Genomic DNA, 24,853 nt, shown 5'->3' with positions numbered 1-24,853 from the left:
GCCCCTCAGACGTAGTTCTTGCTGGGGTAGTCACTGCGGGGCTGCGAGACGGCGGCCGTGTAACGGGCGCTGTAGTTGGTGTTTCTCTTGGGACAGGTGCAGCAGAGGAGGCCGCCCCCAAGAACCAGCAGGGCTGCAGCAGCCCAGCCGATGTAGAGGGAAGCCCCCAGCTCCCGCTTCTGGGCTTCAGACATCAGCGGGTTGTAGAAGTCCCGGATGATGGTGTTGGCTGACCAGCACACGGGGATGAGGCAGAGGATGCCGGCGACCACGAAGACAGCACCGGAGACAATCATGATCCGCGCCTTGGTGCCTTCGTCCTCCACGCAGTTGGTGCACTTGGCGCCCACCACGCTCACCAGCAAGGCCAGCACGGCCAGCAGCACCGAGATGACCATGAGGGCGCGGGCAGCCTGCAGGTCCTGGGGCAGCGCCAGCATAGAGTCATAGACCTTACACTGCATCTGGCCTGTGCTCTGCACGATGCAGTTCATCCATAGCCCCTCCCAGATGATCTGCGCCACCACAATGTTGTTGCCGATGAAGGCTGTCACCTTCCACATGGGCAGGGCGCAGGAGATGATGGAGCCCAGCCAGCCCACCACCGAGAGAGCCATGCCCAAGATCTGGAGACCTGCTGAGGCCATGATTGGGTGGGAAGGCGCCTGCAGAGAAAGAGAGATGGGGAGAAGCTAAGAAGAACTGAACACTCAGCAACCCCCGGATAAGAGGAGGGGTCCCACCAGGGCTGTTGTCCTATTCTGACACCCCACTTCCATTGCACAGGAGATCAATGGGAATCAAGTGACCCTCGGTCTTCAGGAAGGGCGCTGGTGTGTTGTGGACACTAAAGGACCTTCAGATGGACCAGCCAGGAAGGGCAGCAGCTGTTGCGACCCCCACCCCCAGCCCCCAAGTGCTGAAGGTGCCTCACCTTACCCTGCCCAAGGTGGGGGTGTATCACCCCAATGGTGCCCTCACCCCACCCCATGTTCCCCTCCTGCAATGGCTGCACTGTGGTGACCTCAAAATGGGGACTTGGGTGGGTGGTAAGGGGGCAGGGGAATGTCTCTGGCCCACTGTGCCACTAATCCAGTTCTCCTTCCCCTCCTTTCCTCGGTGAGTCACCACCTGGCCTGAATCCCCACCTCCATCAACGGGTGGCAATTTCCCTCCGAAACTTGGCTCCTACAGCCCAACTGGCACCGGCTCTGCTGGGGGACCGGCAGCGGGGACCATCCTGCCCCAGGGAGATGGGACATCTCGGGTCTCCCACGGCCCTAATCCCACCCCGGCTCCCCCCTCCCAGCCAGCGCCAGGCTGAGCCGCATCAGCCCAGGTTCCCCCACCCCCGGAGAGCCAAGGGGGCGAGCGCCCCCAGTGCCCGGGGCCAGCTGCGTCTGGCAGGTGTGGAGCGTGCGAGGGGGACCCCAAGGCGGAGGTGCAGCCGTGGGGGGCACCAGAGGCGGGGAGATGGGGTAGCCCCAGCTCGGACCCACCGAGGGCGCTTCGACAGAAACGCGCCCAGCCCCGCGCATGCCTCTGGCGCAGCGCCCCCACCCGGGCCTGGGTTAGCTCCGCTGCGGGGGCCGAGCCCCACCCTGGGCTGGCTGGGTGAGTCCCTGGGTACCGGGGGGCACGAGGGACAGGCCCGGCCTGGAGGCAAGTCCCCCGCCGCCGCCCATGCTGCAGAGCTGGGGAGCGGCTCCCGCAAGGGAGCCGCGTGTGAGGGGTCCCGGGACCCCCTCAGCAGGGCTTCCCCTGCTGAGCACCCGGACGCCTGGGTTCCATCCCGGCTCCAGGAGGGAACTGGACGGGAGTCGGGTGGGGCTGGGAGCCAGGACTCCTGGGTTTTCTCCCCAGCTCTGGAACTGGAGTGTGTGTGTGGGGGGGGGGGCTGGGAGCCAGGACTCCTGGGTTTTCTCCCCAGCTCTGGAACTGGAGTGTGTTTGTGTGCGGGGGGGGGGGCTGGGAGCCAGGACTCCTGGGTTCTCCCACATTTGTTCCCGGCTGGTTACCCCCACACAGCCCCTCGCCAGCCTCCTTTCCAGCCCGCCCCCCGGCCAAGCAGCAGCCCAGGGGCTGAGGAAAATCCCAGAGCCAGGTGGTGGGGAACAAATAGCTCCTGGCCGCCCCCCCCCCAGTGACCACTCCTCCCCCCGCCTGGGGCTCGGCCGGCCCCCAGGACAAAGACCCTCCCCTATTCTCACCTCAGCCCCATTGTCCGCAGGTTTCTGTGAAACTCCCCCCCGCCGGGCGGGCAGTTTCAGATGAAACGGGGGAGGGGAGCAGCGCCATCTCAGCCTACCCCGGCCCCCTTCCCCGAGAGCGGCCCCTTTGTCCCACAGCCGCACACGTGGGGCTGGCTGGGGGGCGGCGGCAGGGGGGCATAGCCAGCCCAGCAGGTCTCTGTGCCCACAGCCACAAACAGCAGCTCAGGCTCAAGCCTCGGTGTGGGCAGGGGGGGAAGAATTTGGTCCTATTTTAGGTAGGGGAAACTGAGGCACGGGAGACGGGCGCACAAAGGTCGGAGTAGAACTCAGGAGTCCTGATGCCGACTTCCCTCACGGTCCCACAAACACACACTGCTCTACCCGAGCCTGAAATAGTCTTGGCTCCCACCACCCCCAACCCACTAGCCCCCACTCCCGTCCCAGAGCCAGGGAGAGGACCCAGGAGTCCTGGCTCCCAGCCCCCCTGCTCTAATCACTAGACCCCACTCCCCTCCCAGAGCCAGGGAGAGGACCCAGGAGTCCTGGCTCCCAGCCCCCCTGCTCTAATCACTAGACCCCACTCCCCTCCCAGAGCCAGGGAGAGGACCCAGGAGTCCTGGCTCCCAGCCCCCCTGCTCTAATCACTAGACCCCACTCCCCTCCCAGAGCCAGGGAGAGGACCCAGGAGTCCTGGCTCCCAGCCCCCACAGTCACTCACCTGTCTCTCCACAGTAACTCTCTCACCAACTCCGTGTCGCAATCCCGCAAATTGCAATAATACGCAGCGGGCAGGCTCCTCCCTGGGGGGTTAAATACCGACCCCCCCCCATGCCACCGCCCACTCCCCTCCCCGTGACATCACCCCCAGGTGAAACTCCGTCCACTTAGCGCTGGCCGGAGAATTCCCCCCACCCCCGTAAACAAAGAGCCAGCCCCTCTCCCTGCAACCGGCTCAAACTAACCACAGCCCTGGGCAACAGCCTGGGGGAGGGGAGCCCGGACTCCTGGCTTCCCTTCCCGGCTCTGGGAGGGGAGTGCGGGCTGGTGGTCAGAGCCGGGGGAGGGAGCCAGGACTCCTGGGTTCTCTCCCTGGCTCTGGGAAGGAAGTGGGGGTTAGTATAAGAGCCGGGGGGCTGGGAGCCAGGACTCCTGGGTTCTCTCCCCCTGGCTCTGGGAAGGGAGTGGGGGTTAATATAAGAGCCGGGGGGCTGGGAGCCAGGACTCCTGGGTTCTCTCCCTGGCTCTGGGAAGGGAGTGGGGGTTAGTATCAGAGCCGGGGGGCTGGGAGCCAGGACTCCTGGGTTCTCTCCCTGGCTCTGGGAAGGGAGTGGGGGTTAGTATCAGAGCCGGGGGGCAGGGAGCCAGGACTCCTGGGTTCTCTCCCTGGCTCTGGGAAGGGAGTGGGGGTTAGTATCAGAGCCGGGGGGCAGGGAGCCAGGACTCCTGGGTTCTCTCCCTGGCTCTGGGAAGGGAGTGGGGGTTAGTATCAGAGCCGGGGAGCTGGGAGCCAGGACTCCTGGGTTCTCTCCCTGGCTCTGGGAAGGGAGTGGGGGTTAGTATCAGAGCTGGGGAGCTGGGAGCCAGGACTCCTGGGTTCTCTCCCTGGCTCTGGGAAGGGAGTGGGGGTTAGTATCAGAGCCGGGGGGCTGGGAGCCAGGACTCCTGGGTTCTCTCCCTGGCTCTGGGAAGGGAGTGGGGGTTAGTATCAGAGCTGGGGAGCTGGGAGCCAGGACTCCTGGGTTCTCTCCCTGGCTCTGGGAAGGGAGTGGGGGTTAGTATCAGAGCCGGGGGGCAGGGAGCCAGGACTCCTGGGTTCTCTCCCTGGCTCTGGGAAGGGAGTGGGGGTTAGTATCAGAGCCGGGGAGCTGGGAGCCAGGACTCCTGGGTTCTCTTCCTGGCTCTGGGAAGGGAGTGGGGGTTAGTATCGGAGCTGGGAGCCAGGACTCCTGGGTTCTCTCCCTGGCTCTGGGAAGGGAGTGGGGGTTAGTATCAGAGCCGGGGGGCTGGGAGCCAGGACTCCTGGACTGTAATTTCTCTCACTTCCCTTTTTCCCCCCAGGTTGAGTCATGGTCTGGCCAGTTTCACTTCAGTTTCTGGTGAATTTTATCATGCCTGTTCCATGCACCATCCTCTGCTATAAGCCGGAGCTCAGGAGTATCACAGCAGGGGCTCCTCCAGGAGCTAAGGGAGCAAGGGGTGGTGGTTCATCCCAGGAGGGGGGTAAAACCCAGGCATCTCAGCCCCCCCAACCCACTAGAGCCCCCCCTTCCCTCGCTGAGGAGAGAACCCAGGAGTCCTGGCTCCCAGCCCCCCAGCTCTAACCACCAGCCCCCACTCCCCTCCCAGAGCTGGGAGAGAACCCAGGAGTCCTGGCTCCTGGCCCCTCCTTCTCGATGTACCAGCCAGGGTGTGTTCTATGGGAGACCCCAGACAACAGCACCCCTGCTGGAAGGAGAATTGATATGGGGCAGTGGGGTGTAGGGTACAGGGGTGGGGTGTCACAGCAGCCTGAGCTCCCCTAGTCCCACAGTGATCCTATAATAACAGGCCTGGAGTGACCCCAGGAGAACAGGGGCTGTGGTGGATGCTTCATCACTGTCGTTTGATCTCAAAATGGGCTGTTTTTCTGAACACCCTGCTCTGGTTTAGGGTGACCAGATAGCAAGTCTCAAAAATCGGAACGGGAGTGGGGGTAATAGGAGCCTAGTCCCCCAAATTGGGACTGTCCCTATAAAATCAGGACATCTGGTCACCCTACTCTGGTTCAGGCAGGGATTAATTTAGGGCAGCCGTGCATCATGCAGGTGCCATCAGCTGATCTGGGGTGGGGTCCCCCCAAACTGCAAATCGGTGTCTCTAGGTTCTTTGGGTTCCGAATGCCTTTGCCTTTCTGTGCACCCTGAGTTCCTGTATGTTTATTTAAAAAAAAAATCCCCAAACATTTAAAGAGAATGGGAATTGGGAAAAAATCACCTCCGGGTTTCTGTTCAACCCTCCCTTTTGGTTCCAAAGGACCTGTGATTTTATCTGGAAAAAACCCAACCTATCTGGAATCAGAACAAAACAATTCCGGTTTGAGTTCCAAATGACTTTATGGTTCACAATTTCCCATCATTGTATCTACAAAAAATCAAAACCGTTTTCAAAATATCAGTCCATCAAAACTATTATTTTTTGTTTGCAACCATTTTTTCATGTGGAACATTCCTTTAACTTTACCGAAAGCGATTCAAAAACGTGTGAAATCCCAATGCAAAGGAAGCATTTTGATTTTTTTGTTTTTTGTTGGCTTGCAACCACTTTTCATGTAAAAATTTCCGTCATTTTATTTTAAAACCCTTCAGAAACATTTTTAAAAAGCTGGACATCAAAATGTTCCCTTTTGATGGGTTTTTATTTTAGTTTTTGATTCAACGTGACTTTTCAGATCAATATTTCCTTTTATTTTATTTTGGAAAAAAAATCCCAAACCGTTTGGAAAAACTCAGAATCAACAGAAAACGTTTCATTTAACCCCAAATGAATCCTTTTTGATTTGCTGAACATTTTCATTTACGGCACCATGTGAAACAGTTTTGTTCCCGATATTTTAAAATTGCCAGTGAACCAAAATATCCCTGATTCTCCCTGGCTCTTGGTAGCTCAGTGATCTCTCAGGCCCAGTTCCTCTGAGGTGTTTAGCTGATCTAGACCTCAGTGTGTCCAATCATTGCAAGAGCTCTGATTTATTCTGTGCCCAGCCTGGACTCTTTGGCTGGGAAGCTCAGCCCTTAAAGGCACAATCTTCACCACAGCAACATGAGAAGATATGGAGTATAGTTGGGGCCAGTGGCTTCTTTGGGCGATTGGAAGGAGAGGGTGGTTGGGTGGGTAAGATTCCAGGTTTTCACCCAGAATGTTTTCCTCCCAGCTGTTTGCCAGGCATCTGAGTCCAATGGGGGTTGCCAGAAATGGGAGGGGAAGCTGAAATAATCCAACAGCAACTGGGTTTCACGTTCAAAGAGAGTCATGGGCAAAGGACAGCTGCTCCTGGCTGCAGAAGGAAATCTGTGCAGCTGAAGGGGCTCCTGGACTACAGCTCCCACAGTGCTACAGGCTCCAGCCCAGGGCATGCTGGGAAATGTAGTTCCTACACTATCCCCCTTTACCTGCACCCCAGGACTCTGTATTTCCAGTGAGCTCATGGGCCAGGTGACCTACAACTCCTGTCATGCTCCTGTAGGGCTGTGGTTTCCAAACTGCGGGTCGTGACCCAGTACTGGGTTGCGGAATGGAAGGCAGTGGGTGCAGCGGCTCTGGTCAGCACCACCGACCGGGCCATTAAAAGTCCCGTGGGCCGTGCTGCCGGCTAAGGCAGGCGAGTCCCTACGTGTTCTGACACCGCGCTGCACCCTGGAAGCGGCCAGAAGCAGGTCTGGCTCCTAGCTGGGGGGCCATGGGGCGCCAGGCGCTGCAGCTGCCTCAAGCACCAGCTCCGCACTCCCATTGGCCGGTTCCCAGCCAATGGGAGCTGGGGGAGGCGGTGCCTGTGGGCGAGAGCCGCGTGGAGCCACTTGCGTGCCTCCGCCTAGGAGCTGGACCTGCTGCTGGGCACTTCCAGGGGCAGCACGGTCCGCGGTGCCAGGACAGGCATGAAGCCTGCCTCTGCACCCCTACTGTGACGCTGACGGGGAGTTGTCTGAGGTAAGCCCGCACCTCAATCCCCTGCCCCAGCCCTGACCTCTCCCCAAACCTGGAGCCCCCTCCTGCACCCCAAACCCCTCATCCCCAGCCCAACTCCAGTGCCTGCACCCCCAGCCCAGAACCCTGGCCCTCTCCCACACCCTGAACCCCTCACCCCTGCACCCCAACCCTCTACTCCAGCCCTGAGCCCCCCCACCCCAAACCCCTCATTTCCAGCTCCGTTGGGACACGGGCATCAACAATTTTCTTCAACTGGGTTGCCAGAAAAAAAAATTGAGAACCAGTGGGTGACAAGCCAGAATTCTGCTGGCAACAGAGCTTGTGTATACATCCAGCTGTGTTCATCATCAGATCCTTTCATGCTCTGCCAGGTCTGGCCGGGGTTCGTTTATATAAAGTGTTTTATACACCAGTCCCCTAGTAACCGAATGGTAAAATACATTGTGGTGTGCGGAGTTGTTGTAGCTGTGTTGGTCCCAGGACATTAGAGAAACCAGGTAGATGAGGTGCCTCGCCAGCATTATCCGTATAATGGTTTAACATTCCATTCCATCGCCCCCTTTAAGTTCTGCATTCCTGCCGCTGATGATATTTATACCATGTTAAGCGTCTCTGAATCGTATTGGTTTGCTAATTCCATGACCAGAACACATAACACCTGGGTTGTCTGGCTGACCACTGGCTGCTGGCCGTGGTCAGTTTGGAATCCTCGAGTCTTCTCCTTGTTCTGCATCCGCCATCTGTAGAGTTTGCGTTGGTGATTGTTCTTTCTGAGGAACAAACTGTAGATGTCAATGGTTAAAACAAACGAAAGGAAATATTTCTTCACACAACGCACAGTCAACCTGTGGAACTCCTTGCCAGAGGATGTTGTGAAGGCCAAGACTATAACAGGGTTCAAAAAAAGAACTAGATAAGTTCATGGAGGATGGGTCCATCTATGGCTATTATCCAGGAGGGACCAGGATGGTGTCCCTAGCCTCTGTTTGCCAGAAGCTGGGAATAGGCGACAGCATATGAATCAGTTGATAATTGACCCGTTCTGTTCATTCTCTCTGGGTCATCTGGCACTGGCCACTGTTAGTAGACAGGATACTGGGCTAGATGGACCTTTGATCTGACCCAGTCTGGCCATTCTTATGTTTCCGTTGAACTTTCCGCTGTTGGTCTTGATCACATCTGATCTGGGTGCTGAACGATTTTTTTCACAACAGCTGGAGTTGTCCATCCTTTTTCTCCACCCAGTTTGACACGAACAGAGTCATGAGTTCTAGACTCGGCCATGCTCTGAGTGACGTCGGTTGTAAAAGTGTTCTTAAGCTGTATTAGGCTTTCTCTCTGATTTGGCTACTCTCTCTTCATGTCTGGCTACTTTGGAGGCAGATTCTTTTCCAAAGTTGGGCCATTTCTTCTGAATCTGATTGGTCTTCCCATCAGGAACTGTGCGGGACTATAACCAGTAGCCTCTCTTGGTGATGGTCTGGAATTCAAAAGAGTAAGGACTGGATCTTGCTAGGTAACCCTGATAAAGCACCAGAATGGGTTACCTAGGGAGTTGGTAGAATCTCCTTCCTTAGAGATTTTTAAGGCCCGGCTTGACAAAGCCCTGGCTGGGATGAGTTAGTTGGGGTTGGTCCTGCTTTGAGCAGGGGGTTGGACTAGATACCTCCTGAGGTCCCTTCCAACCCTGATATTCTATGATTCTATGATTCCCGCCGTAGGATTTTCTTGGCTATCTATACGGCTCTTTGAGCTATTCCATTCGCTTGCGGGTCATGTGAGCTGTAGCAGTATGACCAAAATCCTATTTCATTTCATTCGGCTGCGGTGAATTGTTGCCCGTTCCCCACCACTAGTTGTTCTGAAATACCAAAGTGAGCAAAAGTGTGCTTCAGTGTCTCAATAACACTGGGACATATCTTGGCTTTCAAGTCCACGATTTCTATGTATCTTGACGAATAGAATAGTCCACAGCCACCAGGTAGTGATGTCCTCTGAATTCACATACATCTGCAGCTAATCTCTTTGAAGGTCTTAGTGAGACAAGCTGGATGAGGTAATATTTGTTAATAGACCAACTTCTGTTGGTGGAAGAGACAAGCTTTCAAGCTACACAGGGCTGGGAAAGATACTCAGAGCCTCACAGCTAAACACACAGTGAAACAGATTGTTTAGCATAAGGAGTTAACACATATTGTATAGGACCATTCAAGGTAGAGTGGCCTGTTAACACCTCTGCAGTCATAGGACAGAGGAGGGAGTGAGTAGATTACAAATTGTTGCAAGAAGCCATGAACCCAGGGTCTCTATTAAGACTGTGATTTTTAGTGTCTAGCCAAGTTATGAATTTAAGTTCCCAGGCGCGTCTTTTGAAGGTGTTGGTCCAGTTTCCTTTCAGGACAAGGCCTGACAGGTCAGATATGGAGCAATCGTTTTGTTTGCCCACGCGTGACAGCGTGTTTTTATTTTTTACCATTTTCCTGGGTGAGTTCATTCAAGAGTGTAGTGACTGTCTGGTTTCACCCCGACATCATTGCTATTGGGGCATTTAGCGCACTGGATGAGGTACCTCACAGGTTGTGATGGGCATGTATAGAACCTGTGGGTCTTGAAAGGTGCATTGGGGGGTGCTGATTATCATAGCAGTGGTGATATATCTGCAGGGTTTGCATCTCTTGTTCTGGCAGGGTCTGGTGCCGCTTTGAGTTGGTGGGCCCTGGCCGATGGAGAGCTTGCTTCTGATGATAAGTTTGGCCAGGTTGAAAAGTTGTTTGAAGGCCAGAACAGGAGGTTCGCAAAAGATTCCTTTCCGGACAGGGTCCCCATTGAGAATGGATTGTAGTTGTTTGATGATAATCTGTATGGGTAGGTGACAACTAGGGGCTTGTGGTCAGAGGGAGTTTTATTTCCATATTGAAGCAGGTTATCTCAGTGTATGGGTGGCCTGCTCCATGATGCGATCTATTTCTCTCATGGAGTGTCCTTGTTTGGTGAAGGGGTTTTCAAGCGTGTTAAGGTGGGTGTCCTGGGCTTTCTCCTCAGTATATATTCTGTGGTATCTGAGGCCTTGAGAACTGTCGAGAACAGATTTCTAGGTGTGTTTGGGGTGGTTACTGGATCTATGAAGGTAGGTGTTGGGATTTGTGGGTTTGTCATATACAGTTAGTTTGCCAGTCGAGTTCCATGGCTGAAGCTGAGTGTGCTGCACAGGAAGTTGATGCTGGTGTGGGAGTGTCACACAGCGAGTTGAATGGACGGGTGGGGGTTGTTCATGTTGTGGTGGAAATCTACGGGAGAGTTAAGGTCGTCTGTGCAGAGTAGGACAATATCATCGATGTTTCTCAGGTGTATCACTGGTTTTGTGATTGCACTGGTCCAGAAATTCTTCTTCAAGGTGGCCCACCAAGAGTTTGGCATATCGGGGAGCCATCCTAGTAGCCATGGCTGCTCTCACGGTTTGGACAAAGTGTTCCAGGTGAGGATGAAACAGAAGCATTTGTTGATGTCCTTGGGTGGAGATCTGAGGGCTGTCCCATTGTCCTGTAGATATTTGAGGCAGGTGGCGAGAGGAGTTGGTGTGTAAGGAAGTGACAGCCATGGTGTTCTTCTGAGGGAGGCTGCTGATGCTGCAGAGTTTGTGGAGGAAGTCAGCTGTGTCCTGGAGGAAGCTGTCCCTTTGTGTGGTGAGTGGTTTGAGGATGGTTTCAATGACTCCCGATATTCCTTCTGTAAGAGTGCCATGGGCAGATACGATGGGTCTGCCTGGGTTCCCTTGTTTGTGTATCTTGGGAAGCAGGTAGATGGTCCCTGGGGTGGGTTCTTGGGAGCTGAGATTGTAGTGGTTTGGGGAAGGATTGGACGATGTCCTTATATTCCTGGGTGAATGGTGCTGTGGGGTCTTCTTTGAGTTCTTTGTAGTAGGTGGTGTCGGAGAGTTTGTCATTTGGCCTTGTTAATTGACTCATTGTAGTGGAGGACTAGGATGGTGCCCACTTTGTCAGCAGGTTGGATCACTATCTGGGGATTGGATTTCAGGGACTGCATAGCTGCCCTCTTGGGGGTGGAGAGACTGTGCTGGATGTGATGTCTGTTAAGGATCTCACAGTCAATTGTTTCCCTGAAGCAATCAACGTAATGATCAAGAGTGTGTTTTCATCCGCTGTGGGGTGTCCTGTCAGACCATTCTTTTTGCTTATGACTGTTGGTGGGGATGTGGTAATTGGGGGTTGTGTCATCACTGTTGTGAAGAAAGAAGAAGTAGTGATGGTCTTTTAGTGGCACTGTGGTGGGTCCTGGTGCCATGGTCTCTCCCAGAGGTTGTGTTCTGTGGGTTGTAGTTGGCTCCACATTTTGTTTTTGTGTTGGATGGCTGTTGTCAGGGGTTTTTTTTGATAGTTGTTTTGGGGTTTCTTGCATGATTTTCAGGTAAGTTTCCTGATGGTTTTCTATTCCAGTGCGTTGGAGCATGGGATGACTTTTTGTTTGAGGTGAGACAGTCCCTTCTGGAGTATGAGGGGTGCAGTAAGTGGTTCCTCAATTTTTCTGCAGAGCTGTTTAGTACTTTTGGAGTTGTACACAATGGTCAGAGGGTTATAGAGAATGAGGCCTCAGGGCATGACGTGTTGTTTCTTGCCTTTGCTCAGGAAGCAGACGTTGCAGTGTGGTAGAGGGGTGGTTACTGAAGGTTCTTTGCATCGTTTTGGTCTGTTAGTTCTGCAAAGTTCACATGCAAAGACTTTATGTCCATGCTGGTGCCTGGCCTGCCAGACTGACTGCTTGGCTTATTCAAAGCATTTAGTTAATCCTGGATGAGGTTTAGGATTTCTCCTCTCGTTTTGTTTGGAATTACGATGCAGTTGCCTTTAACCATGAGTCCATTTGATTCGCTTAACTGTCCACACACCATAAGGTAGTCTCTGGTCACTTCTTTAGTGGCCTTAGGCACTTGGGACAGCCACCCCTATGTAACTTAGAACTTTCTAAAGTTGTATATCAGTCAAGGTTGCTTTTCACAGCTGGAGTAGTTTCTTTTCTCACACTGGTCTGGATGTGTCTGGAGCATCCACATATGCCTTTATGTCATCCTTGAGCTCACAGGTAGTTGACTGCAATGCTGGGCTCCGTGACAGGGTGTGGGTTGCCACCAGATTTTTCTGAGGAACATATTTAGCAATTGGGTTAAATCACATTACGCTTACCTGTAGACATTGGGATCTCAGCTATGCTTGATCCAGATCTTTTCCATTGACTGGTTTATGGCTTGTTATCAGTGTAAACACATGTAGTCCACACAGCTATCTGTAGAAGTTCTCACATGCCCATATGCTTCCCATGCACGCCTTCTCCACCTGTCAAGTATCAGAGGGGTAGCCGTGTTAGTTTGGATCTGTAAAAGCAGCAAAGAGTCCTGTGGCACCTTATAGACTAACAGACGTTTTGGAGCATGAGCTTTCGTGGGTGAATACCCACTTCGTCAGATGCATGTAGTGGAAATTTCCAGGGGCAGGTATATATATGCAGGCAAGCTAGAGATAATGAGGTAGTTCAATCAGGGAGGATGAGGCCCTATTCTAGCAGATGAGATGTGAAAACCAAGGGAGGAGAAACTGGTTCTGTAATTGGCAAAGCCATTCACAGTCTTTGTTTAATCCTGAGCTGATGGTGTCAAATTTGCAGATGAACTGAAGCTAAGCAGTTTCTCTTTGAAGTCTGGTCCTGAAGTTTTTTTGCTGCAGGATGGCCACCTTAAGGTCTGCTATAGTGTGGCCAAGGAGGTTGAAGTGTTCTCCTACAGGTTTTTGTATATTGGCATTCCTAATATCTGATTTGTGTTCACATCTGCTCTAACCCCTCAGACAAAGACCAACACCTACAAAATCTCCACCAAGCATTCTCAAATCTACAATACCCACATGAGGAAATAAGGAAACAGATCAACAGAGCCAGACGTGTACCCAGAAGCCTCCTACTGCAAGACAAACCCAAGAAAGAAACCAACAGGACTCCACTGGCCATCACATACAGTCCCCAGCTAAAACCTCTCCAACGCATCATCAGGGACCTACAATCCATCCTGGACAATGATCCCACACTTTCACAGGCTTTGGGTGGCAGGCCAGTCCTCGCCCACAGGCAACCTGCCAACCTGAAACATATTCTCACCAGTAACTGCACACCGCATCATAGTAACTCTAGCTCAGGAACCAATCCATGCAACAAACCTCGATGCCAACTCTGCCCACATATCTACACCAGCGACACCATCACAGGACCTAACCAGATCAGCCACACCATCACTGGTTCATTCACCTGCACGTCCACCAATGTAATATACGCCATCATATGCCAGCAATGCCCCTCTGCTATGTACAACGGCCAAACTGGACAGTCGCTACGGAAAAGGATAAACGGACACAAATCAGATATTAGGAATGGCAATATACAAAAACCTGTAGGAGAACACTTCAACCTCCCTGGCCACACTATAGCAGACCTTAAGGTGGCCATTCTGCAGCAAAAAAACTTCAGGCCCAGACTTCAAAGAAAAACTGCTGAGCTTCAGTTCAACTGCAAATTTGACACCATCAGCTCAGGATTAAACAAAGACTGTGAATGGCTTGCCAATTACAGAAACAGTTTCTCCTCCCTTGGTTTTCACACCTCAACTGCTAGAACAGGGCCTCATCCTCCTTGATTGAACTACCTCATTATCTCTAGCTTGCCTGCATATATATACCTGCCCCTGGAAATTTCCACTACATGCATCCGACGAAGTGGGTATTCACCCACGAAAGCTCATGCTCCAAAACGTCTGTTAGTCTATAAGGTGCCACAGGACTCTTTACTTCTCCACCTGTGCATATCGTTTTTCTGCTTCTGTGAGCAAAATGCAAGAGCAAAAGGCAAGTGGCTTCCACTCCGAGTCATTTTAGTGCAATGATACCCATTTAGGCCACAGCTGATTCCATCTTTCTTTGTCTGCCCCCAAAGCTCAATTTAGGGTAGGCAGAAAACACATTTTTCCTTGTTTAGCCTGAGTCCAGACTGACTGATTAGGGTTAGGACCTTGTTGAGGGTTTTGTTGCGTTCCTCCATCGAAGGTCCATATCTCAGAATATTGTCCATGCAAATGACAACTCCGTGTGTGCAGTTTGGCCATGGTTCCTTGGCAAATGTCAGGTGCACTAGTACTCCCAAAAGATCATCTTCAAAAGAAGAATCTCCCCGAGGGTGCGATAAATGTAGCCAGTTTAGCTCTTTCTTTGGCCACAGTAGAAGTTCTCCAACCAGAGGTCAGGACCCCTCAGGGGGTCGCCAGGTTATTACATGGGGGGTGTCGTGAGCTGTCAGCCTCCCCCCAAAACCCCGCTTTGCCTCCAGCATTTAGAATGGTGTTAAATTTATAATAAAGTGTTTTTTTTAATTTGGGGGGGGGTTGCACTCAGAGGCTTGCTGTGTAAAAGGGGTCACCAGTACAAAAGTTTGAGAACCGCTGGGCTACAGAAATTTGCCCAAATCCACTCGAGGCATCCAGCTTGGTGAATGCTGTAGCTCCTTTCAATTTGGGGGTGGGAATCATCCCCTGTTGGGAGGATAGAGTTTTCTCTCACAACTGCTTCATTAGGTCTTCGAAAAGCCACATGGATCCGTATTTTTCTTTATATCTGGTATCCCGGGGGCTTGCTGCTGTCTCAGAGATCTCTTTCAGGCTCCACTTTATGCAGTAATGGGATAGGAATCCTGTGCGGTGTAAGTACACGGTACGATTCAGCATTGTCTCCTAAGGTGATTTGTATGAGGTCTCCTTTCAAAAGTCTAGTGTCACCGACAATGTTCCCACTAATTTTTCCCACCCATGTGTGGAATTAATTTTATTATGTGCACCAATATGGAGGTGGGATTGTGACACACAACCTCCATACTGGTACTCATAAGACATTCAGGTGGCGGGGATGGGGCCAAGAGGTTTGGAGTGTGGGAGGGGGCTCAGGGCTGGGGTGTGAAGGCTCTGGCTGGGAGTGCGGGCTCTGGGGTGGGGCCAGGGACGAGGGGCTTGGGGTGCAGTGGGACTCCATGGGGCTACAGTGGGGAGAGAGGGGTCCCCCCAGCTCTCTCTTCCCACAGCAGCACCTGCGCTGGCAGGGAGGGGCGCCTGTCCCCCGGCCGCGGCAGGTTCAGGGCTGGGTCGGGGCTGGGGGAGTGGCACCGCGGCAGGTCCGGAGCTGGGGGAGAGGCATCTCTCCTCGCTGCAACCCTGAGCGCCTGCACGGCACTTAATAGGCAGCTGCACGGCCACACGGCTTAGAGGGAACTTAAGTCACCAAATATTCCATTGAGGTCTTCCACGTTTCTCACTAGGCCCATGGTGGCTGGCAGGCTGCGGCTGAGAAGGCTGTTGGCCAGTTGTCCTTTGATCTCACATCTTTGTAAGTTGTTTCTGTAGTGAACTGGTCCATGCAGTTCACCATATCTCCAGGGCTAGTCACAGCTGTGACAGGTGACTTCAGCTCTGGGAGGGGTTGAAGGCGAGTCCTCCTGTGTCAGTTCCTGAGTCAATTTTAACGCCACGAATATTCAGATTCACTCTCCAGGCAGGCTCTGTAGCCTCGCAAGGGATAGATTCCACAGACAATGGCTTTTGATTGTCTGTAATATGAGTCAACCCCCTTACAACTTTGTTGCAGCAAACAGCTGCAAAATGTCCATATTTCGTGCATGTATCACACCGAGCGCCTCTGGCTGGACATGCATCATTTCCTGGGATCTGACTTTTTCCAAACCTTGTGCATGTAGGCTGGAATGTGTCCCTCTTTAGCCTTGATGTTTTCTCTCCTTGCCTCGGGGGGTGTCTTGTGATACTGACTTTCAGCACTCAAGTGTCCGTTTACGGTTTCTGAGCAAGTTTCAGGTTTGTCAGGTTTGTCAGATTGCTCTAAGTTGTTGATAAATTCTACAGTCCTTTGCCAGATCACACTTTGATTCAGTACAAAATACACCTAAGAGACCAGCGTCAGGTAGGTTTCTTAATACGGTGCTGGGAAAAAAGGTCTCCACAACACCAGTCTCTGAAGATCAGTCCCACGCATTCCAGGTGCCGACGCAGCCTCTCTTTGTTTTCAGTACATACATCCCAGGTACTAAGGGGGAGGAAGGCATCTCCTGACCATATGGGCAACGCCTTTCCTGGTGTTATGAATAACCATCTGCCTGATACTGACAGTTTTCCTGTCTCTTCAAGACAAGGCTTCCTTCAACTGAAGCAAGGTGTTATGGGATATTTAGCATAAGTGTTCAGGAATACAGTAAAGGTGCAGGCCAATCTAGACTATATAGCTGCTAGGATTGTGCTTAATGTGTACACGTGAATGCTTAAAATATGTATTTTGAAGGTAGTTGTTATCAGCATAATATACATATACCAGCCAGCACAGGTTAGTCAGCAAATCTTAGCTAGTTGATTAGCTGTGGCTAGGGATAATCTCTCTTCAGCAGTTGCTGTTTTTATCTGTTATCCCAATAACCAGCCTGTCTCAGATATTTTCGTGTGTTGCAGTCTCATACTCAGAGTTTTCAGCTCTCATAAAACGCTCAACATTTCCCCTGGTTCTTGAATTCTCTGGGGGGGGGGGAGGTGAAAATAAGTTGGTCTGGTCCAGCGTACTGGCAAGAGCCAGTACTCCATGCTGGACCGCACCAGCTTCCGCGGCTGAGATTTAAAGGGCTCAGAGCTCCCTGTGACTGCGGGCAGCCCAGAGCCCATTGAATCCCGGCCACGGCTGAGATTTAAAAGGCTCAGGGCTCCCCGCCGCTACGGGCAGCCCAGAGCCCTTTGAATCCCGGCCGCAGCTCCAGCGGATGGGCTGGGGCTGTGATTTAAAGGGCTCGGGCTCCCCTCAGCGGCAGGAGCTCTGGGCCCCTTAAATCCCTACCCCAGCCCCACAAAGCTCGGGGTTCCCCCTGGCGGCCAGAGCGCCAGGACCTTTAATTTGCCCCTGAGCCCTGGGGGGCTCCCAGCCACCTCTTCCGGATTATGCCACGCCCCCTCAGGACTCCGGCAGTAAGTCCTGTAAGTTACTTTCAGCCCTGGGTGGGGGGAAGATGCTCTTTTGTAAACCACATTTTCTCCGAGGTATAAAGTATGCATCAAACCCAGGCAGGACCCTTTCAGAGTGTCTGCAGATTGAAAGCGATGCTCTGCTTGCTTCTCTGTAGCATGAATTAAAGAAGACACCTGGATATTTCCAGTTTCTTTCTGGAGTGTGTTTGCAATTCAAAATCTTGTTTCCAGGCTGTCAGTTTGTCAAAGCTGAAGCTCTCTGGGGCACTGAACAGGGGCGCATTGAGAGGATCCTGTAATCTTTGTTGCTTTGTTCCTGTATTTCTGTTCTTGGGTTGCTCATGTCCCCATGCCATGGTCTTCTGTACCAGAGCTGGACTGGCTCATACATAGAGTCCTGTGAGGATACACAATTTATATCTGCGGATGTCTGTCGATAGAAAGCAGGCGACCAGGCACACCGGCAGCTGTCACTGGTCATGCTGGTGTGTATGCAAGAGGCTTGCACGCTCCCGGACAGGAGTCCCATCCGTGCACAGCTGCCGGTGAGCCCGGTGCCTGCTCCAGTGGGCAGGGCTGGGGGCATCACACCCACGCTAAATTGTGTATCCACGCAGGGCTCTACTTATTCACATCACATGTGTTTAGCATTTATAAGTAGGACCCTACCAAATTCACGGTCCATTTTGGTCAATTTCATGGTCATAGGATTTTATCAGCTATTTAAATCTGAAATGTCACGGTGTTGGAATTGTACGGGTCCTGACCCAAAAAGGAGGGGTGTGCGTGTGAGTGTGTGTGGGGGGGGTGCAAGGTTATGTAGGGAGGGTTGCAGTACTGCTACCCTTACTTCTGCGCTGCTGCTGGTGGCGGTGCTGCTGTCAGAGCTGGGTGGCTGGAGAGCAGGGCTACTAGCTGGGATCCCAGCTTGGAAGGCAGAGCCACCGCCAGCAGCAGCGCAGAAGTAAGGATGGTAGGTATGGTCTTGCCACCCGTACTTCTGTGGTGCTGCTGGTGGGGCACTGCCGTCAGAGCTGGGCGCATGGACAACAGCTGCCGCTCTCCAGCCACCCAGCTCTGAAGGCAGTGCAGAAGTAAGGGTGTCAATAGTGCGACCCCCCCCCACCCCAAATAACCGTGGTACTCCCCTGCAACTCCCTTTTGGATCAGGACCCCCAATTTGAGAAATGCTGGTCTCCCCCTTGAAATCTGGTCTTTTATACCACACAGATTTCACGGGGGAGACCAGATTTCATTGTTTGTGATGTGTTTTTCATGGCTGTGAATTTGCTAGGGCCCTATTTAGAAGATCCTCAGGTATGGCTGAGGTTAGTTTGAATTAGGTATTTTACACGCAGATCCACCTTGTGGCTGAACGGTATAATACAGGTTAACATGCCACTGCAACTCCCACAATGCAACAGGCTCCAGCCCATGCATGCTGGTAAATGTAATCCACCCCCCCCCGCCCCCCAGGGACTCAGCTGAAATTCCCAGGGTGCCTAGCGTAGCCAAGGATAAAAGGTATCAGGTATATTTAGGCCATAGAGATGAATATAGGTACTGTTTCATGTTGAACGCAGGGCCTGTGGGCCTGAGGCTTGTATGATATGTAGCTTAGCCAAATCAGACTTCAGGACAACAGTTCTCAGCCCATGGGTCGTGACTCCAAATGGGGTTGCGCCATCAGCAGGTGGTGTTGTGGGTCCAATGGGCCAGTTTCGGCTGGAGAGACGATGCCGTCTGCCCCTGAACACATCCAGACTTGTTCCACAAAGGCCGTGCCAGTAGGGTACGAGGTCACATTGTGCAGAAGTCACTGTTTTGCAGGCCAAAACTGCGGCCTCCTGGCGCGGCATTTGGGAAGAGCAGGCCTGGATATGGTGGCTGTGCAGAAGTGGCTGAGCGGACGTTGATTTGGCCATTGGCACCATCCAGCCGAGGGACGTGAATCTAGAAAATCCTTATCTGTGAGCAGCAGCCTCGTCAACACAGCATTTTCTTTTCTTGAGCTGGTAGGAGCCTGTGCTGGCCTTTTCGGAGACAGAAATCTGCAGTGGCTTGTAAGTGCCTTTAGGCAGGGTCTTTATCTTCTTTTATGTCACTTTAAGTACCCGACTGAAATCATCCTAAATCACTGTCTCCATGGTGATCTGATATCACCACACAAGGCCTTCCTAAGTCCTGGCTGAATTTGCTTTACAATGAATTCCTCTTTCTGATTTGTGATATGAGGCATTATTACCTCCATGCTACTCATCCATGTGGGCACAAATGATACTGCGAGGTGTGACGCTGAGCAGATCAAGAGTGACTACAGGGCTCTGGGAGTACGGGTTAAGGAGTTTGGAGCGCAGGTGGTATTCTCTTCGATTCTTCCTGTTGAAGGTAGGGGTCCGGGCAGAAACAGATGCATCGTGGAGGTGAATGCCTGGCTGCGAAGATGGTGTCGCCAGGAGGGCTTTGGCTTCCTCGACCACGGGATGCTATTTGAGGAAGGACTGCTAGGAACAGATGGCGTTCACCTTTCGAAGCGGGGAAAGGCCTTATTTGCGCACAGACTGGCTAACCTAGTAAGGAGGGCTTTAAACTAGGTTCGACGGGGACAGGTGAGCAAAGCCCACAGGTAAGTGGGGAACAAGACCTGGGAGATGGGTTGGAAACAGGAGGGAGCACGGGCTATAATAGCAGAGAGGAAGGAGGGTCAGGGCAAAGCTGGGAGGCAAGATCAAACCAGTATCTTAGATGCCTTTATACAAATACAAGAAGTATGGGTAATAAGCAGGAAGAACTGGAAGTGCTAATAAATAAATACAACTATGACATTATTGGCATTACTGAAACTTGGTGGGATAATACACACGACTGGAATGTTGGTGTGGATGGGTATAGTTTGCTCAGGAAGGATAGACAGGGGAAAAAGGGAGGAGGTGTTGCCTTATATATTAAAAATGTACACACTTGGACTGAGGTGGAGATGGACATAGGAGACGGAAGGGTGGAGAGTCTCTGGGTTAGGCTAAAAGGGGTAAAAAACACAGGTGATGTCGTGCTGGGAGTCTACTACAGGCCACCTAATCAGGCGGAAGAGGTGGATGAGGCTTTTTTCAAACAACTAACAAAATCATCCAAAGCCCAAGATTTGGTGGTGATGGGGGACTTCAACTATCCAGATATATGTTGGGAAAATAACACCGCGGGGCACAGACTATCCAATAAGTTCCTGGACTGCATTGCAGACAACTTTTTATTTCAGAAAGTTGAAAAAGCTACTAGGGGGGAAGCTGTTCTAGACTTGATTTTAACCAATAGGGAGGAACTTGTTGAGAATTTAAAAGTAGAAGGAAGCTTGGGTGAAAGTGATCATGAAATCATAGAATTTGCAATTCTAAGGAAGGGTAGAAAGGAGTACAGCAGAATAGAGACAATGGATTTCAGGAAGGCGGATTTTGGTAAGCTCAGAGAGCTGATAGGCAAGGTCCCATGGGAATTAAAACTGAGGGGAAAAACAACTGAGGAAAGTTGGCAGTTTTTCAAAGGGACGCTATTAAGGGCCCAAAAGCAAGTTATTCCGATGGTTAGGAAAGATAGAAAATGTGGCAAAAGACCACCTTGGCTTACCCTTGAGATCTTGCGTGACCTACAAAATAAAAAGGCATCATATAAAAAATGGAAACTAGGTCAGATCACGAAGGATGAATATAGGCAAATAACACAGGAATGCAGAGGCAAGATTAGAAAGGCAAAGGCACAAAATGAACTCAAACTAGCTATGGGAATAAAGGGAAACAAGAAGACTTTTTATCAATACATTAGAAGCAAGAGGAAGACTAAGGACAGGGTAGGCCCACTGCTCAATGAGGAGGGGGTAACAGTAACGGGAGACTTGGAAATGGCAGAGATGCTTAATGACTTCTTTGTTTCAGTCTTCACTGAGAAGTCTGAAGGAATGTCTAGTATAGTGAATGCTTACAGGAAGAGGGTAGGTTTAGAAGAGAAAATAAGGAAAGAGCAAGTAAAAAATCACTTAGAAAAGTTAGATGCCTGCAAGTCACCAGGGCCTGATGAAATGCATCCTAGAATACTCAAGGAGTTAATAGAGGAGGTATCTGAGCCTCTAGCTATTATCTTTGGGAAATCATGGGAGACGGGGGAGATTCCAGAAGACTGGAAGGGGGCAAATATAGTGCCCATCTATGAAAAGGAAATAAAAACAACCCAGGAAACTGCAGACCAGTTAGTTTAACTTCTGTGCCAGGGAAGATAATGGAGCAGGTAATCAAAGAAATCATCTGCAAACACTTGGAAGGTGGTAAGGTGATAGGGAATAGCCAGCATGGATTTGTAAAGAACAAATCCTGTCAAACTAATCTGATAGCGTTCTTTGATAGGATAACGAGCCTTGTGGATAAGGGAGAAGCGGTGGATGTGATATACCTAGACTTTAGTAAGGCATTTGATACAGTTTCGCATGATATTCTTATAGATAAGCTAGGAAAGTACAATTTAGATGGGGCTACTATAAGGTGGGTGCATAACTGGCTGGATAACCGTACTCAGAGAGTAGTTGATAATGGCTCCCAATCCTGCTGGAAAGGTATAACAAGTGGGGTTCCGCAGGGGTCTGTTTTGGGACCGGTTCTGTTCAATATCTTCATCAACGATTTAGATGTTGGCATAGAAAGTACGCTTATTAAGTTTGCGGACGATACCAAACTGGGAGGGATTGCAACTGCTCTGGAGGACAGGGTCAAAATTCAAAATGATCTGGACAAATTGGAGAAATGGTCTGAGGTAAACAGGATGAAGTTCAATAAAGATAAATGCAAAGTGCTCCACTTAGGAAGGAACAATCAGTTTCACACATACAGAATGGGAAGAGACTGTCTAGGAAGGAGTATGGCAGAAAGAGATCTAGGGGTCATAGTGGACCACAAGCTTAATATGAGTGAACAATGTGATACTGTTGCAAAAAAAGCAAACATGATTCTGGGATGCATTAACAGGTGTGTTGTAAACAAGACACGAGAAGTCATTCTTCCGCTTTACTCTGCGCTGGTTAGGCCTCAACTGGAGTATTGTGTCCAGTTCTGGGCACCGCATTTCAAGAAAGATGTGGAGAAATTGGAGAGGGTCCAGAGAAGAGCAACAAGAATGATTAAAGGTCTTGAGAACATGACCTATGAAGGACGGCTGAAGGAATTGGGTTTGTTTAGTTTGGAAAAGAGAAGACTGAGAGGGGACATGATAGCAGTTTTCAGGTATCTAAAAGGATGTCATCAGGAGGAGGGAGAAAACTTGTTCACCTTGGCCTCAAATGATAGAACAAGAAGCAATGGACTTAAACTGCAGCAAGGGAGATTTAGGTTGGACATTAGGAAAAAGTTCCTAACTGTCAGGGTGGTTAAACACTGGAATAGATTGCCTAGGGAAGTTGTGGAATCTCCATCTCTGGAGATATTTAAGAGTAGGTTAGATAAAGGTCTATCAGGGATGGTCTAGACAGTATTTGGTCCTGCCATGAGGGCAGGGGACTGGACTCGATGACCTCTCGAGGTCCCTTCCAGTCCTAGAGTCTATGAGTCTATGAGTCTATTATATATGAGTATCTTCTTTAGCCTCCAGCAGCATGCGGTTGAAATGGAAAACAAGTCATGAACAAAAACCAAATGTCCAAGAAACGAGCCCCCAAATATGACCAGACTGTCTTTGAGTATGGCTTCAGGGTGTCTTGGTCAAGCATGAAGAAAGGCTACGTCACCTGGTGTTATATAGCAAAAGCATCAAGCCCGCTAAACTTAAATGACACTTGGAAACCCTTCACAAGGGAGACACAGGAAAACCAAGGTCATTTCTCCAGCGCTGGAAAGAAGAACTTTCACGTCAACAAATGCAATTCAAGAAAGTCAAATCTGTCTCTGACCGCGCTCAGAACATGTCCACTGAGATGAGTTATCACATCGCACAGGTTCAGGAAGCCTCAGACACCTGGAGAGATTTTGATTTTGCCAGCTGCAATTGACATGATGACGATAACGTGGGGAAACAGGCAAACAAACTCAAAGCCACACCACTCTCCAATAACACAGTGGAACAAAGGATTGAGATGATAGTAGCAGGTCAGGAAAACTCACTGATGGAGTGTCTGAAAAATGCAGAAAGGACAGGAGTACTTTGGCACCTTAGAGACTAACAAATTTATTTGAGCATCAGCTTTCGTGGGCTACAGCTCACTTCTTCAGATGCATAGAATGGAACATATAGTGAGGAGATATATGTACCTACAGAGAGCATGAAAAGGTAGAGACTGGGAATAGCTGAGCCATTGCAAACATTGACTCTATCTCCCCATGTAAGTATTCTCACACGTCTTATCAAACTGTCTGTACTGGGCTATCTTGATTATCGCTTCAAAAGTTTTTTTCTCTTACTTAATTGGCCTCTCAGAGTTGGTAAGACAACTCCCACCTTTTCATGCTCTCTGTATGTGTATATAGATCTCCTCACTATATGTTCCATTCTGTGCATCCGAAGAAGTGGGCTGTAGCCCACGAAAGCTTATGCTCAAATAAATGTGTTAGTCTCTAAGGTGCCACAAGGACTCTTGTTCTTTTTGCGGATACAGACTAACACGGCCGCTACTCTGAAACCTGAAAAATGCAGGTGCTTCAGGCTGATGCGAGCACTAAGGGTCGTCATGCACATTTCTTGGCTTTTGTGAAATAATGCCTAGGAGGGTGCAGCTCTTGAAGATGTTCTGTTCTGTCTCCCTCTTCCCGGACACGAGATGGCACAAGGAATGTTTGATGTGCCCCATGGGCACATGCAAGACAAAAATATCCCGTGTGATTGCATGGTGGGCGTTTGCACCGATGAACTACACCATGATTCAGTCGCTTCGTGCACGTCTGTTTGCAAAACTGGGTGAAGGCAGGAGGTCTGATCCCGCCGCGTTGCTGGAGAGTCCTGGGACGATTTTCTGAACTGAGACAAGCTGTGTGCCTATGCAATGGACTGCAAAGAGAGTGAGTTCATTGATTTTCTATGTGACTAAAATAAGATGTGTCTTTTTGCCTATGTTACGGACACCTGTGGGAAACAGAATTAATGGAACACAGGTCTGCAAGGAAAAAACACCCAAGTCCTTCAGCTGAGTGATTGACCACAGGATTCGTGACTCAAATTGTTTTTGGGAAGAAGAATCTATTGAAGACTAACTATGAATCCTTCCTGCAATTTTGCAGGAAATGGTTCAGCCTCCCGCACAGGTGATGGCTGAGCATCTGAGCTGGCTGGAGAAAGAGTTTGTGTTCTTTTTCCCCCAACTTGGGAATGGGAAAGTATGATTTGGCTCGAAACCCCTTTCAGCACAAGCCCAATGCCATGGATTTGCCGGCAGCTGAAATCGAACAGCTTATCGAAAGTTCCTGTGATTGATTCTTGCAAGGAGCACATGCCTAACTTTGTTACTGTCTGGGGTCAAGTCTCAAAATGGGGTCACAGGCAAGAAGTTTGAGGACCTCTGCCTTAGGATAAGTGAGCTATAATACGGAGAGACGTTAGCGGTAGTCCGATGATAATAAACCTGCTGAGCTTGTGGCTGCATTGATGATCTGCTGATGCTTTGAGAAGAATGCTGAGCCTGGATAATAACATCCACAAGCGCTAAGCATACACCACAGGATGACTGTTGGTAGCTGGGGTGAAACATTCAAGACTTCCTCGAGGCAACCAGCTGTGCCTGTGGTCATCAGGTGACATTAGTGTTCATGTGTTAAGGGAACTAATGAATTTGCCGATAGGAAATGGGGGCAACCCACATGTTGTGGGGCCTGGATGTTCAAAGGAGGAAAAGGGGTAAAACTTCCCCCAATAGGTCTGTACCCCAGCGGGCGTCAGC

The 24,853-nt window shown here is 50.8% G+C and overlaps 1 protein-coding gene across 1 annotated transcript; it reads right to left on the bottom strand.

Annotated features, from left to right (window-relative positions):
- Positions 1–3,008, bottom strand: LOC115651148 (claudin-4-like). The gene is made up of 2 exons (XM_030562109.1): positions 2,932–3,008; positions 1–665 (listed from the first exon to the last, which is right to left on the bottom strand). Exon 2 carries the CDS (start codon positions 645–647, stop codon positions 6–8), a length of 642 nt encoding a protein of 213 aa, XP_030417969.1. The 5' UTR covers positions 648–665; positions 2,932–3,008; the 3' UTR covers positions 1–5.
- Between the last annotated feature and the right edge of the window lie 21,845 nt (positions 3,009–24,853).

The sequence above is a fragment of the Gopherus evgoodei genome, chromosome 4 (genome assembly GCF_007399415.2).
Source record: "Gopherus evgoodei ecotype Sinaloan lineage chromosome 4, rGopEvg1_v1.p, whole genome shotgun sequence".
Lineage (NCBI taxonomy): Eukaryota > Metazoa > Chordata > Testudines > Testudinidae > Gopherus > Gopherus evgoodei.
Note: the sequence above shows the minus strand (reverse complement) of the source record. Positions and strands in the feature narration are given on the sequence as shown.